The sequence below is a fragment of the Mobula hypostoma genome, chromosome 23, assembly GCF_963921235.1.
Source record: "Mobula hypostoma chromosome 23, sMobHyp1.1, whole genome shotgun sequence".
Taxonomy (NCBI): domain Eukaryota; kingdom Metazoa; phylum Chordata; class Chondrichthyes; order Myliobatiformes; family Myliobatidae; genus Mobula; species Mobula hypostoma.
Genome location: NC_086119.1, coordinates 16,581,379 through 16,595,408, shown reverse-complemented (window position 1 = coordinate 16,595,408; position 14,030 = coordinate 16,581,379). Strand labels below are relative to the sequence as shown.

The window sequence follows — 14,030 nt, the reverse complement described above, 5'->3', positions numbered from 1 at the left end:
CTATCAACCGGAATGCGATTTGTTTTACATTTGGCTCCTTATCATCCAGTTGAATTAATTCTCCATCAGAGTTGTGTGAAAATGGATTTGAATATCAAGCTTGCCATTTTCTCTGGAATCCTGAAAAAGAAAAAGCTCCTGTCTAACATTCAAGACACAAGAGCACTACTTGTTGTTTTGAATGACAGCCATCTGGGTTTGAGATCTTGTAAATTTGCAGAATTCCACAGCCTACTGCCCTTGGCAGTTGACATTTCCAGATCACAGTTCAAAATGTGCAAGTTGGGTATAGTTAAAACCCTAGAATAATTGACTTACTGTTTCATAGGAAAATGACTGTTAAATCAGTGTGTTTCCATTGGAAAGTGTGTGAAGTACGGAGGGTAGCAATGGAATATGATATGATGTCCTTAATATGTAATTACTGGCTTTTGTCCTGCAGTGTTTGTGTGAATGAGTGAGAGGTAACATTTTCAGGAATAAAACCCTGTCTATGGTATTGGATATTTATTTGGAGTATGGGGTAGAATTGCTTAATAATTCTGAGATTGGATTTCATAAATAAGCAATAAAAAAAGGAAGATTTTTTTCCCCCCTCTAAGTCTGGAAGTCTGACATATGAAAGAGAAGATGACCTTGTTTAGACTGGAAAAGCAACTCATCCGTTTTTACTGATCACCATTGTATTTGAAAACGGGCTCTCCTTGGTAATTATTCCAGGTTCAGACAAAATCGGAAGCTGGACTGTCAGTAATTAGACCACAGCAGCAGAATGTAAATAAGATCAAATAAAAATTATTACAGCTAATTAACAACAGATATTTGAAACTGAGCCATGGGGTTTTTATTTGTTACAGATTCCGATCAGTTCAGTAAAAAGAAATTGGGGGGCGGGGGGGGGGGGGAAGAAAAAAAAAATCATGCAATTAACCATTTGAGTGCTGAATTTTTGAGCACGTATTTTGAAAGAGAAATGGTTTGTACTAAGATATCCATGAATGAGGATACTAATGACACTTTATTAATCAAATGATCCCCCTGAATGTGAAGCTATTTGCATAAATATGGTTTTTCCCAAAAATCAGAGTGGCCTGCCCCTGTATTCTTCCTTGTATCTCAGTGGAGGGATTCAGCTTTGAATCAGCCAGAACTGCCCCTCATGGCTTTTCCCAGTAGAGCTCCCAATATTATTGGTAACGCTGTAGCCTGCTGGTGGGAATAGGCAGTTCATGTTATGAAGGAAATGTTGGAGTTATCTTTGGGTGCACATTTTTATTTTCCCCTGCAACACATTGGTTATGATTGGCTCAAGACTCAGAATGGTTCAATTACTTATCTCTTCACCCCTTTCTGCACTTCCGAGATCGATCAATCCAAGAACACATGGCGTTTCTTGGCTTACTAATTTCATTGTCGCTTGCAAAGACTTCAAAGCTTTAACACCCACAACATTTACTCTGGCAGTGTTAAACCCTCATAGCGCTTGTAACCTAGTAATGGTGAGATTGTTATTATAGAGAGGAATTCTGCCAGTTTTGTGAATTTAATAAATTTGATAAAGGAAGCTATCCTCCTTTCATATAAATGGTTTGAACATGCACATTTTTCTCAACTGAATCTGAATTAGAATCAGGTTTATTATCACTGATGTATGTCGTGAAATTTGTTGTTTTGCACAGCAGTATAATGCAATACGTAACATATACAACAAGTTACAATAAGAAATGTATAAAATTATGAATAAATAGTGTTCTTGAGGTTACGGACTGTTCAGAAATCCGATGGCAAAGTGAAAGAGCTGTTCCTAAAACGCTGAATGTGTGTCTTCAGGTTCCTGTACCTCCTCCACGATGGTAGTAATGAGTGGAGGCCATGTCCTGGATTGTGAGGATTCTTAGTAATGAATGCTGCCTTTGTGACCTTTCAAGTGTGTCCTACATGGTGAGGAGGCTCGTGCCTTTATAGAGCTGGCTGAGTTTACACTTCTGCAGTTTTTTTCTGATCCTATGCATTGACACCTCCATACCAGATGGTGATGTAGCCAGTCAGAATGCTCTCCATGATGCACATGTAGAAATTTGCTGGAGTCATTAGAGACATACCAAACCTCCTCAAACTCCTAATGAAATAGAGCATCCAGTGCACGGCAGTGAGGACAAACAATGGAAGTTGGGAGATTGCCCCACCGTGGTAGAAGGCATACTGTTAGCAGCAGGAGTTTGGGTCAGGCTGGAGTCGAGGTATGTGCATGACTGGTGGGAATATGTTGGGGGCAGTGAATGGTGAGGGGAAAGAACGGGAGAAAGTAGAAGGAACGAAGAGGATGGGGTGTGAAGGGGAAGTGGGAGAGTGAAGGAGAAGCAGCTGAGAGAAGATAAAAGAAGGAAAAAGACATTGAGATGGCAAGTGAGTGAAAGGGAGAGAGAGTAAAGGGGTGAAACTGAAAGGGAGTAAGGGAAAGGGAGGGAGTTAATGGCTGCCAAGGGTGGGTTGAGTAAAGGGGGAAGCTGCTAAGAGGGGAATATTGAAGGGGGCAGCTAAGGGAATGAATGAAGGGGGAGTGCTGAGAAAGAGTGCAGAAAATGGGGGAGTAACTGGACTGTTGAGAGAGAGGAGGTAGCTGAAGTGGGTGGAAGCTGAGAGGAAGGGTGAGTGAAGGGGAGAGGATGGTGAGGAGTGACTGAGGTGGAAGTAAGTTGAGAGGTGAGTGATTTGAAGGGGGAGAGCAGAGAAATGGGTGAGTGAAAAGAGGGTACTGAGAGAAAAGATGAAAGAGAGATGGCTGATTAAAGGGGGCTGAAACTAAAATGTACTTGGTAAAGGAGCTGAATAATGACGATTAGGGATGGAGTTTAACTGGAGGGTTTAGGATAGGACAATGTGGGAAGGTGCTGAGGAAGAGTGTGTGGACAAGAATATTTTTATTTGTATCCATATGTGTGCACATGCGCAAAGTCTGTGTAGTAGAGCCTGATCTCCCATCACCTTGAACCCCCTTATCATATCCCTTTGCTATTGGATCAGGACCTCACTTGGTCCAGGCCACCTAGTTTGTGTGCATTAGCCACGTTGGGTTAACAGAAGTATCATCTGGCTTTGTTCACATTTATTTTCTTTGTGAGAACATACAGTGCATAATTGGTGCTGCATTACTATAATCACTACTCTTCAAGAGATTCTTCATCGACTTCAGTTTGCTTTGGGATATCTGAAGATTGTGAAAGGTACCACATAAAAACAAGACTTCCTTTCACTATAACTGCAGGGCACTGGCGTTAGTTTATCAGTTAGTATTATACATTGCTCCTCTTGAGTTTACTGGAGATTTGGGCTACATACGTATTAGTACAGCATTGCATTGCATAGTATGGGTAGAGTTATAAACTACCACACTGTAAAAGTTTGAGAGTTGTTGAAGTGGTTTCTGCAAAAAGTGTTGATCCATGAAATTCTAGTGAAGGATGAACCATGTTGCCTGCCAGTTCTGTTTGGTGTTTACTCTCGGGAAAGGGAAGTGTGCTGGTTGGTTGGAGTGTACATCTAAGTACACACTAAGGGGAAAGGAGTGACTGGAAGCCATAAAAAATATTCAACCAAGCAAATAATTATAAAGACCTGCTATTTGGTTCTAATAACTTAGGAAATAATACTTGTTCTATTACTTGACCTTCAGTTTGAAGCAAAACTATGAAGGTTTTCATTCTCTAATATTGGATCTCCTACTATTTTCTGTCTTTTTGATTTTTTAAAACTCTTCTTGAATGTTTGCAAAAACAGTGTTAGAGGGAAAACTATTGTGCTTTGTCCATGCCTTGTTTGCTTCCATCTTTGTTCAATGCCACTGTCCTAAACCTTTATCATTATTCTTATTCAGGCTTTGGAGGAAGCACAGAAAGCTATTCAACAGCTTTTTGCCAAGATTAAGGACATTAAGGACAAGGCAGAGAAATCAGAACAGATGGTAAGTGTCATGCTGTTTGTTTTGGTAGTTGATCCACAGAGAATTCCAGAATCAAGTTTATTATCACTAACATATGTATGTTGTGAAATTTGTTATTTTGCAGCAGCAGCAAATATGCTATAAATTATAGTAAGAAATGTATTTATACAAAAAAATAAGTAGTGCAAAAATAGTGAGGTAGTGTTCATGGGTTCATTGTTCTGAAAACTGATGATGGAAGGGAAGGAGCTGCTCCTGAAATGTTGCGTAGTGTCTTCAGGCTCCTGTACCACCTCTCTGGTAGTAATAAAAGTAGGACATGTTCTAGGTGGTGGAGATACTTGATGATGGATGCCGCCTTTTAAGAGTATTGTCCTTTGAAGATGTCCTTGATGGTGCGGATGCTAAGGTCCACAATGCAGCTGGCTGAGCTTACAACCCTCTGCAGCTTTTTCCCATCCTGTGCAGAGAACGATAGCAAATAGGAAGACTTGAGGCGAGAATTAGTGAAACAAGAGGTTTAAGATTTCAAGAATGTTGTTTCCAGTACACAAGTGTAAAGGAGAACAAATTTATTGTTACTCTGGATCTGATGCAGCATATAGAAGACACTCTAAGATAAAGAACACAATAATAAAAGAAAACTCAATTAATATAAATACATAAGATGGCTTATTAGCATTGATTGTATCTATGTACATAAAATGTCTGTACATAAGGTGACTCTGAGAGGAAATGATAAAGTCATGGTGGTGGGTTGGTTAGTAGGTGGAGATGTTGATCAGCCTTGCTCAATTACTTGGGGAATGTAATTGTTTTTGAGTCTGGTGGTCCTAATGTGGATGCTATGTAGCCTCCTCTGTGATGGGAGTGGGACAAACAGTCCGTGACCAGGGTGAGTGGGGTCCTTCATGATATTGCTAGCCCTTTTCTGGCAACTTTCTGTATATATGTCCTTGATGGCTGGTACTGGTATTGCACTGAGAAGTTTTGAGTACCCGCTGTAGAGCCTTCCTGTCCACCGCAGTGCAGTTTCCGTACCATGCCACGTGATAGGATGCTCTCGACCGCACATTTGCAGAAGGTCGCAAGAATGCCTCCTCAGAAAACAGAGGCATCGGTGAGCTTTCCTGACTGTGAAGGATGTGTTTTGGGACCATGAAAGGTTGTATGAGATGTGCACTTTCAGGAGTTTGAAACTGTTTTCAGTTTCCTCTGCTGTGTCGCTGATGTAAAGAGGGATGTGAGTAGTACAAGTTCTCCCGAGTTGGAAGTCATCTCCTTTATCTTGTTGACATTGAAGAAGAGGTTATTTGCCTGGCACCAGGCCTCGAGCTCTTCCACCTTCTCTCTGTAGGCTGTCTTATTGTTGCTGGTGATGAGCCCCACCACGGTCGTGTCACCGGTGAACTTGACAATGTGATTACTTGGGTATTTGGCCATGCAGTCGTGTGTGAGCAGAATTACAGCGATGGGCTAAGCACACAGCCTGGGGGGGGGGGCCATGCTGAGGATGATGGGGGAGGGAGGAGCGGTTGTGGGTAAGGGTGAAATTTCAAAAGGTGCAGCCAAGGGAAAGAATGACAAGAATGGGGGGGGGGGCATGTAGCAGGTGAAAATGTGAAGGCCGCAAGATGTGTGATAGGGTATTGCAGGTGTAGAGTGAGACAGAATAGTGGAGCATTTTGTGCAGTTGAGTGGAAGGACATTGAATTTATAGTAGAAGCCAGCAGAGGTCAGCATGATTAGGATAAATGAGAGCGAGTGCAGGAGTGGGACGAAAAGGTCTGGATGAATTGGATTGGACCCCTTAGGTACATATTCTAAACATCAACACGGGTAATGCCAATGCTCACTCTGGTTTCCCCCACACCCCTCCCCCATATCCCTTGGAATTGCCATATTGGATGGAAATTCTTTGAAATGAGCTCTATTGTATTTCTCATTTCAATAGTAATAATATGCATTGAGTTTATACATTTAATTACAGGAGCTGTAAGAGAGGAGAGTGGACCAAGTTAGTGTTCATGAGTTGGTTCATTGTTCTTTTTTTTTAAATTTTATTTTTATTTGGATAAGGAATTCACAAATATCATGTACTTTTTTCACACATATAACCTTTTCCATTTTTTATATGTATAAAACTATAATTATTTATACATTCTTAAGTACACATTGAGATGATATAAAAGGAAATTAGACACTTAAATAGATAATTACGTACTGTGGTAATTCTAATCTATTAGGCTAAGTAATGGTATTAGTTGTTAAGAAAAATGGTAATAATAGTTTCCATATAACTCTTCTGGACCATTTCCACTGGTCCAAAATGTTGTACATAAGCCTATGTAACAACCATTGTAGGTGTTTATATCCTAATTTGTTCATGCTTGCTCCTGCCCGCAGACATAATTATCCAATCCCTATGTACTTATTTACTTAATTTTTTCATTTTCTATCCCTTTCCCAAATCTTTCCCTTTACTTGTGTTAATTCTCTATTTTCCAAAAGAAAACCAAAAAAAAGACATTTAGACTAGGAGTGCTTACGTTAGCAATATTACTGTGTTGATGAGAAGAGCAGTATAAATCATTAGGAGAGTCATCTAAAGTCTGCTCGCATTGGGGTTATATATTCAATCCATTTATTCCAGATTTGATAAAATTTTTCTTTTTGAATTCTCAGGGAGTAAGTCAACTTTTCCATTTTAAATATTTCCAAGATAATTTCGTGCCAATCTTCTAATGTAGGTGGTATTGGATTTAGCCACTTTCTAGTGATTGATTTCTTACTTGCCGCTAAGAGGGTCTGCAGCAACTTTATATCTTCCTTCTGTTCAAGAAACAATACATGCCCCAAATAGAGCGTCTCAAAGTTCAGAGGTATCTGGGACCTAAGTACCTTAACTAATGTCCTATGAATACCTTCCCAATATAGACTTAATTTAGGGCAATCCCAGAAAATATGAAAATGATTTGCCTCCTTGGAGCCGCACCTTCTCCAACACGTCACGTTTGTATCTTTATATTTTTCCTGATATGGGGTCTTGAAGTATCTTATAATGTTTTTCCAACAATGTTCTCTCCAAGTCAAAGAATTAGTCGAGGACCATTGAAAGCTGCAGATTTTCCCCCAAGCCTCCTCTGAAAGTACCAACCCCGCTTCTTTCTCCCACTTCTCTTTAATATACAGTGTATTTACATTTTTAGCATGGGAGAGTGCATTATATACTTGAGAAACTGATTTACTAGGTATTGAACTGCAAGCCGAATTCAGAATCTTGAAAAATTCTAATTCTACTGTTGATAGGTCTGTATATCTACAACTCTGGTTAACATAGTTTCGTACTTGAAGGTACCTAAAAAAGTCATTATGTTCTAGGCCATGTTTGTCCTGCAGGATTTGGAAACTTTGTAATACTCTTTTATCTATAAATGAGAGGTAGGTTGTAAGACCTTTCTTTATCCATAGCTCAAATCTTTTATCTCCTCTGTTGGGAAGGAATTCGGTATCATATGCACACCATCTAAAGAGTTTTAACATGTTATTAATTCCACATGAATTAACCACCTTCTGCCATACTTTTAATGTAAGATTTATCCAACTGTTTTTAAATTTTTCCAACTGGGCCATCAATCCTTTATCAGCTATTGAGGCCTGTAGAGGAAAACTGTCAACTAATCCAAATTCTCTTTCCTTCCATCTAGCCTTATATTCCCTATTACACCAATATAACAGAGGGGTTATCTGTGAGGCATAAAAATAATTTCTCAGGCAAGGAAGAACCATACCTCCTCCTTCCTTCCCTAACTGTAAGGCGTTATATCGAATTCTAGGTTTCTTTCCTTGCCAAATGAAGCAGGAAATCCATTTGGAGTTGGTTCATTGTTCATTCAGAAATCTAATAGTAGAGGGGAAGAAGCTGCTCCTAAGCTGCTGAGTGTGTGAAGAAGCTGTTCCTAAAACATATTGTGCCAAGGTGCATGAGACAGAAGACCCTATTTGCAGATGCTGTATGTAATGCTTCAACTTGAGATTGCTATCTCTGTAATTCTTGTTTTAATGTCAATCTCTGTGGGTTCTGCTCTGGGTTCCTCCTTGACTTTAATATTACAGTTGTTCTCTGGACAAAGGAAGTCTAGATTTAGTTAGGGAGTGAAAGATGCAGTGCTGAAATTATGATATAACTGCATGCTAGCTTCATGTTATAAATGTCAAATCTGTTTGCATGGCCTCTAATGGGAAGTATACTGTCTAATTGTACAATGCAATACATAAAAAAATCTACAAATTACAATTTTATATAAATAAATAAAATTGTACTAGTGCTTCTGAGTTGGTTCTTTGTCCATTCAGAAATCTGATGGGGGAGGGGAAGAAGCTGCTCCTAAAACATTGAGTTTGTGTCTTCGGGGTCCTGTACCTCCACGGTCATATCAATGAGATGAGGGTGATGAGGGCCCCTAATGATGGATATTGCCTTTTGAAGATGTCCTTGATGCTGTGGAGGCTAGAATCCATGATGGAGTTGGTGCAACTTTCTACAGCTTTTTCCAATCCTGCGCAGTGGCCCCTCCATACTAGACGGTGATGCAACCAGTTGGACTGCTCTCCACAGTACATCTGTAGAAATTTGCTGGAGTTTTCAATGAATCTGCAGGAAGCTGAGTAATGAGTTAAACAACACACACAAAATGCTGGTGGAACGTAGCAGGCCAAGCTGCATCTAGAGGAAGAAGTACAGTCAATGTTTTGGGTCGAAACCCTTCGTCAGGACTAACTGAAAGAAGAGATAGTAAGAGATTTGCGAGGGGGAGGGGGAGACCCGAAATGATAGGAGAAGACAGGAGGGGGAGGGATGAAGCTCAGAGCTGGGAAGTTGATTGGCAAAAGGGACGCAAGGCTGGAGAAGTGGGAGTATCATAGGACAGAAGGCCTTGGAAGAATGAAAGGGGGAGGGGAGCACCAGAAGAAGATGGAGAACAGGCAAGGAGTTATTGTGAGAGGGAAAGAGAGAAGGGAAAAAATGAATTAAAATATTGATTAGTTACAGAAGTAATTCTAATTTTTTTTCCATGGTGGATCCAATAGCTCTTGGAAGGAAACAATACAACAACTTAAGTAGTTCAGGATGTTCATATTTGCCATAGTTTGTAATTTTAAGAATTCAGGTTGCAACATTAATATGATTCAGCCCATGTTAGCTTGAAATAAGTACAGATTTAGAAAGTGTGCTCTTGTTGAAGTGACCTTTTCAAACTGTGTTCTTTAGGTCAAGGAAATCACACGGGATATTAAACAACTTGATCACGCCAAACGTCACCTTACAACTTCCATCACCACACTTAATCACCTGCATATGCTTGCAGGTGGTGTTGACTCCTTGGAGTAAGTAGTCACTTGTATAAAAAATGTTATTTGGTTTTTAGTGTGGCAAGATTTCAACTGTGCATTCATTCCAACAGGTATTGGGCAGATAATTGATTTTGGAATTGAAGTGATTTTGCTGACTCAGTCATTGTGGAACAAGATAAAAAGCAAATAAGGCTGCTAACTAATGAGTTCAAAGCAGTCTCCAAACAAAGACAAGGTGGAGCTTAATAGGAACTGGAAGTAAATTTACTTTAATAAACAAGATTAGAGTAAGAAAACTGTATCAGTGTGTGCAAATCTTATGTGCAAAAGGTCCCTTGGCACCTGTTTTATTTTGCATTCAGTGTCCCTTAAGAACATCCAATGAACTTGATGGAATTTTAAAAATCAACATGGAGTAAATTTTTCACCACTCCCTCCCATCTTTATGGCGATTCCTTCTACCGTAGGATTTTGCCATCCTGGGTTCTTCAGAATTGCAGTTTTGCAAATAGATCTTGCATATTGGCAGTTTATTGACCCTTACAGATCTGTTTGACTGAGCTCAGCTCTATTGTCTAAGACCTCCAAGTATTCCATGCTTTTCAGAATTATCTTCTCCTCCTAAGGATCATGAGGCTAATTGTAGTTCCCTAATCTTGCCCAGTCAAAGTTCAATGAGTTGAGCAGAGACTTTATAATAGGGCAGCAGAGACTGCAAAATTGGCACTTCCTTCACTTACCTCAGGTTGTCATAACTGTTGTGCCCTAGGCTTAATAACTATTCATTTTGCTGCATTATAGGTGAAAGATGAACATCTTGTTTAAGATCCTATGAATTCTTAGTTGAACAACACTGTAGTTACACGTTAATAGACTCCTGCAGTAACTGAAAAGATGTAAATATTGCAGGTATTGACACTGATTTGAAATGCTGTCATGTGAATCTATTGAGCCTCATTTATTTGAGATTGTACTGCAGTTTGTTCAGGAAAATCGTTAATTTTTTGGGACAGTGTAGGGAAAGGAATGTCTAACTGCGATATTGTGAAATCATAATCACCAATATAACTCCAAATTTCAAAATTAATATATTAGAATTTTATTGAATTGCAGACAGCTAGGGGTTGTTGAAGAGTTTCATCTTATTTTTGCTGTTAATGAGGATGAGGACAAATTGAATATAGTGCTGGCAGCTTTGAGCACATACTTTATTTCTGCAGGGCTATGACTCGCCGTAGACAGTATGGAGAAGTGGCTAACCTCATGCAAGGGGTGGTAAACGTATTGGAACATTTTCATAAGTACATGGGCATTCCGCAGATCCGCCAACTCTCCGAAAGGTAAAGTATCAAAGCTTCTGTTTGGCTTGTGGTCACCTTTTAAGTGGTTTCTTTATAGAAGCAAAAGAAATCTGGATTTATTTTTTAAAAATTAGAACTTTACTAGACCAAATTCACATGAGATCCTTGTGATTTTCAAGCATGAGAAATTTGTCTATTTATTTTATTGAAATTGGCAACATTTCCTGTATCCCCTTATACCACTACTTAAAAAGGATAAATGGAATAAGAAAGTTTGATGAACATTCAGATATCTGTCATAGATTTATATCTAAAAGCTGGCTTTTATATTGGCAAGCTTGATTCCAATCCTTGGCACATGAATGGGTAGTTCAGATGCTGTGATAGCAAAGTCTATGACATTGCTCATTTTATCAATGCTTTGTGAAAAGACATGACTTTTCAAAAAGAGGTACTGGGTATGCTGCAGACATACTGTACTTGATGTGGTCTGCTACCTGAGTATAGTGCCTCTCCTGCACTGTAACATCCTGGATATGGAGATCAATCTGACCTGACTCTCTGTATCAGGAAGTGCACCATGTGGTAAAGAGCATTGTGCCCTTTGAGAAGGGCTCCTGTGTTGTCTTCCCACAATGCCCTGATTGCTTAACCACTGTCAAAAGTTTTTGGAAATGTTTTAAATGATTTTGAAATATTCTAAAACATATCAAATGGGCTTAAATGATTTAAAGACTCAAATTAACTGTTAAAATGATTGCAAATAGATTTTTAAAAATTGAAATAAAATGAAATAAGTAAATCATTTACCTTATTTAGGGTTTTTCGCAGGGTCAGTGACTCCATTCACATGAATAGAGTCACAGTTTCAATGGCAGCCAGCCTTAGATTAGATTATGAGGAAACGCAGTCCTCTTTTATTGTCATTAATGCATGCATTAAGAAATGATACAATATTCCTCCGATGTGATATCACAGAAACACAGGACAAGACTGAAAAACTGACAAAAACCACATAATTATAACATATAGTTACAACAGTGGAAGCAATACCGTAACTTGATGAAGAACAGGCCATGAGCACGGTAAAAAAAATTCAAAGTCTCTCGAAAGTCCCACATCTCACGCAGACGGGAGAAGGAAGAAAACTCTCCCTGCCATGCCCGACCATAGTCTGACTCTGAGTCGTCCAAAAACTTCAAGCCTCTGACCAGCTCTCCGACACCGAGCACCATCTCTGCCGAGTGCTTCGACCCCAGCCCCAGCCGCCAGCAGCAGGCAAAGCTGAGGATTTTGGGGCCTTCCCTCCGGAGATTCTCGATCGCACAGTAGCAGTGGCAGCGAACTGGGCATTTCAGAAGTTTCTCCAGATGTTCCTCCATGCTTCTCACGGCTGTCTCCATCAAATCAGAATCGTGCCTTAGCCTCTTGTTTTAGCACTTCTTTGCACAGTGCTCCACTGGTTAATTAGCTACTGAAGCAGAAGCGTAGATACAGAGTCTGGAAGTCTGAAGTGAACAATGAGAAGAAATAACTAGTGGTTACTACAGAACCACTGGCAAAAGGTAAGCACAATCCAATTCCTGATGAAGGGTCTCAGTCCAAAACATCAATTGTGCATTCCTCTTCATAGATGGTACCTGACCTGCTGAGTTCTTCTGGCATTTGTGTGTGTGTGTGTGTGTGTGTGTGTGTGTGTGTGTGTGTGTGTCCCCAACTTGTGGCTGCTTTTCTGATGAGCTTGCCCCTGTGGAAAATGGGCTCCCCCAGTGTTTCAAGACTTTGATGCAATGCTAATGAAAGAAGTTGGAGTGGAACTTGAAATGAGCGTTGTTCACATGTATGTCTACCTTTGGCCCCCTGGGGAGGAGTTACAGATTCAGGAAAAACCACTGAAGCTGCTTTGTAAGCTGCTTAGTACCTTATAAAGAAATAACAGTCTTGATGCAGCATTAGTGGAAAGAGTGGATATTTTAAGTTGGTAGATGGACTGTTTTAAATGAACAGTTTTTAATGTAAGAGTGAAATTGGAGAAATACTTTCGTGTGTAGAATGAAAATCTTGTGTAGTTTTTAAATGACGTCTTTGATTTACATGGTATTACTGCTTGAACTCTTACTTGTAATCCCAAGTTGTCTAGGATATTGCTTTCATACATTTGGTCTAAATGGAACAAGTTTTTCCTTAGATCCAGTGAAGCTTACAAGCAGCTTAGTATGTAAGCATGAATTTCATTGTGCAAAGTCTCTTTAAGAGTTGACCTTGGATGAGATTTAAACCAATTCCTGTGTCTAATTCTTGTTTAAATTATGTCCGATGTTTGGCTTTGTGTATATTTGATAGATTGGCGTCACAAGAAATGGATTGAGATAGAGCACATATGAATCCTTTGAAATTTGTTCTATTTTTATGCTATCACACATGACTTCCTTTATGGCTGTTTAAATTCTGATATTTTCTCTTGTCTGGCTCAGACACTGCAATATGTGCACAGTGATAACGGCAGTCCTTAAATGTCAGGATTCTTGTAGCATAGATAAGGAATTTCATTCCCTTTAATGTTAGGCTCAGGGAGGAATTATGCACATATTGAACAATTACTGAAAGAAAAAAGGACAAATATATTTAGCCCTTTATCACATTTTTTCAGGAAGTTTCATCACATACAATAAATTACTTTGAAGTGAATTCCAGGTTATTTTGTAGACTAATATAGTTTCTACAAATCCACATCTTACGGGTATATGGAGGAATTTAAGGTGGGGGGTTATATGGAAGGCAGGGTTTGAGGGTCGGCACAACAATGTGGGCCGAAGGGCCTGTACAGTGCTGTACTATTCTATGTTCTATGTTCTAAATCTCAGTGTGGAAAATGAAAGTATTTTGCTAATTTTTATTGTGGATATAACATTGATGAGTATACAAAGAAATCAGTGCCTTTGTGGAAGGTCATAGCCTCAAACCCAACACTAAACATGTCCTACTTGTTGGTAGTGATACCAGTCCACCGATTTTTCTGACTCTTGTACTATCTCAGGCATGTTGAGGTATTGCAGTGATGTGACAAATTATTTGTTTAAAGATGCAGAAGAGGGTATAAATAGGGGAATCATCGACATTCTGTTTGTTGAAAGTACTCTACTTTGTAAAGAAGTCCTGCTTTTAATAAAGGTATTCAATTTTTATAAATTGATTGGATCATTTTCAATTTTTGGAGAACATTGGTATGCTGGACAGCATTCCTTCCTCAACCAGTATCAATAAATTTGTTATTCTTTAAAATTGCTGTTAAATATAAAACCATAAGAACATAATATGTAGGAACAGAATTTGGTCAATTGAGTCTGCTCCACCATTTCATCATGGCTGATCCAATTTTCCTCTCAGCCCCAATCTTCTTCCTTCTTCCCGTATCCCCTCATGGCCTGGCCAAT

The 14,030-nt window shown here is 39.4% G+C and overlaps 1 protein-coding gene across 2 annotated transcripts in view; it reads left to right on the top strand.

The window, feature by feature from the left end:
- vps53 (VPS53 subunit of GARP complex) overlaps positions 1–14,030 on the top strand; it is a 272,128-nt gene that overhangs the window by 49,079 nt on the left and 209,019 nt on the right. For both annotated transcript variants that reach the window (XM_063031948.1, XM_063031949.1), the window contains exons 5-7: positions 3,875–3,961; positions 9,213–9,328; positions 10,516–10,635. In XM_063031948.1, coding sequence (XP_062888018.1) covers positions 3,875–3,961; positions 9,213–9,328; positions 10,516–10,635 — 323 coding nt within the window. The remainder of the gene's footprint in view (positions 1–3,874; positions 3,962–9,212; positions 9,329–10,515; positions 10,636–14,030) is intronic.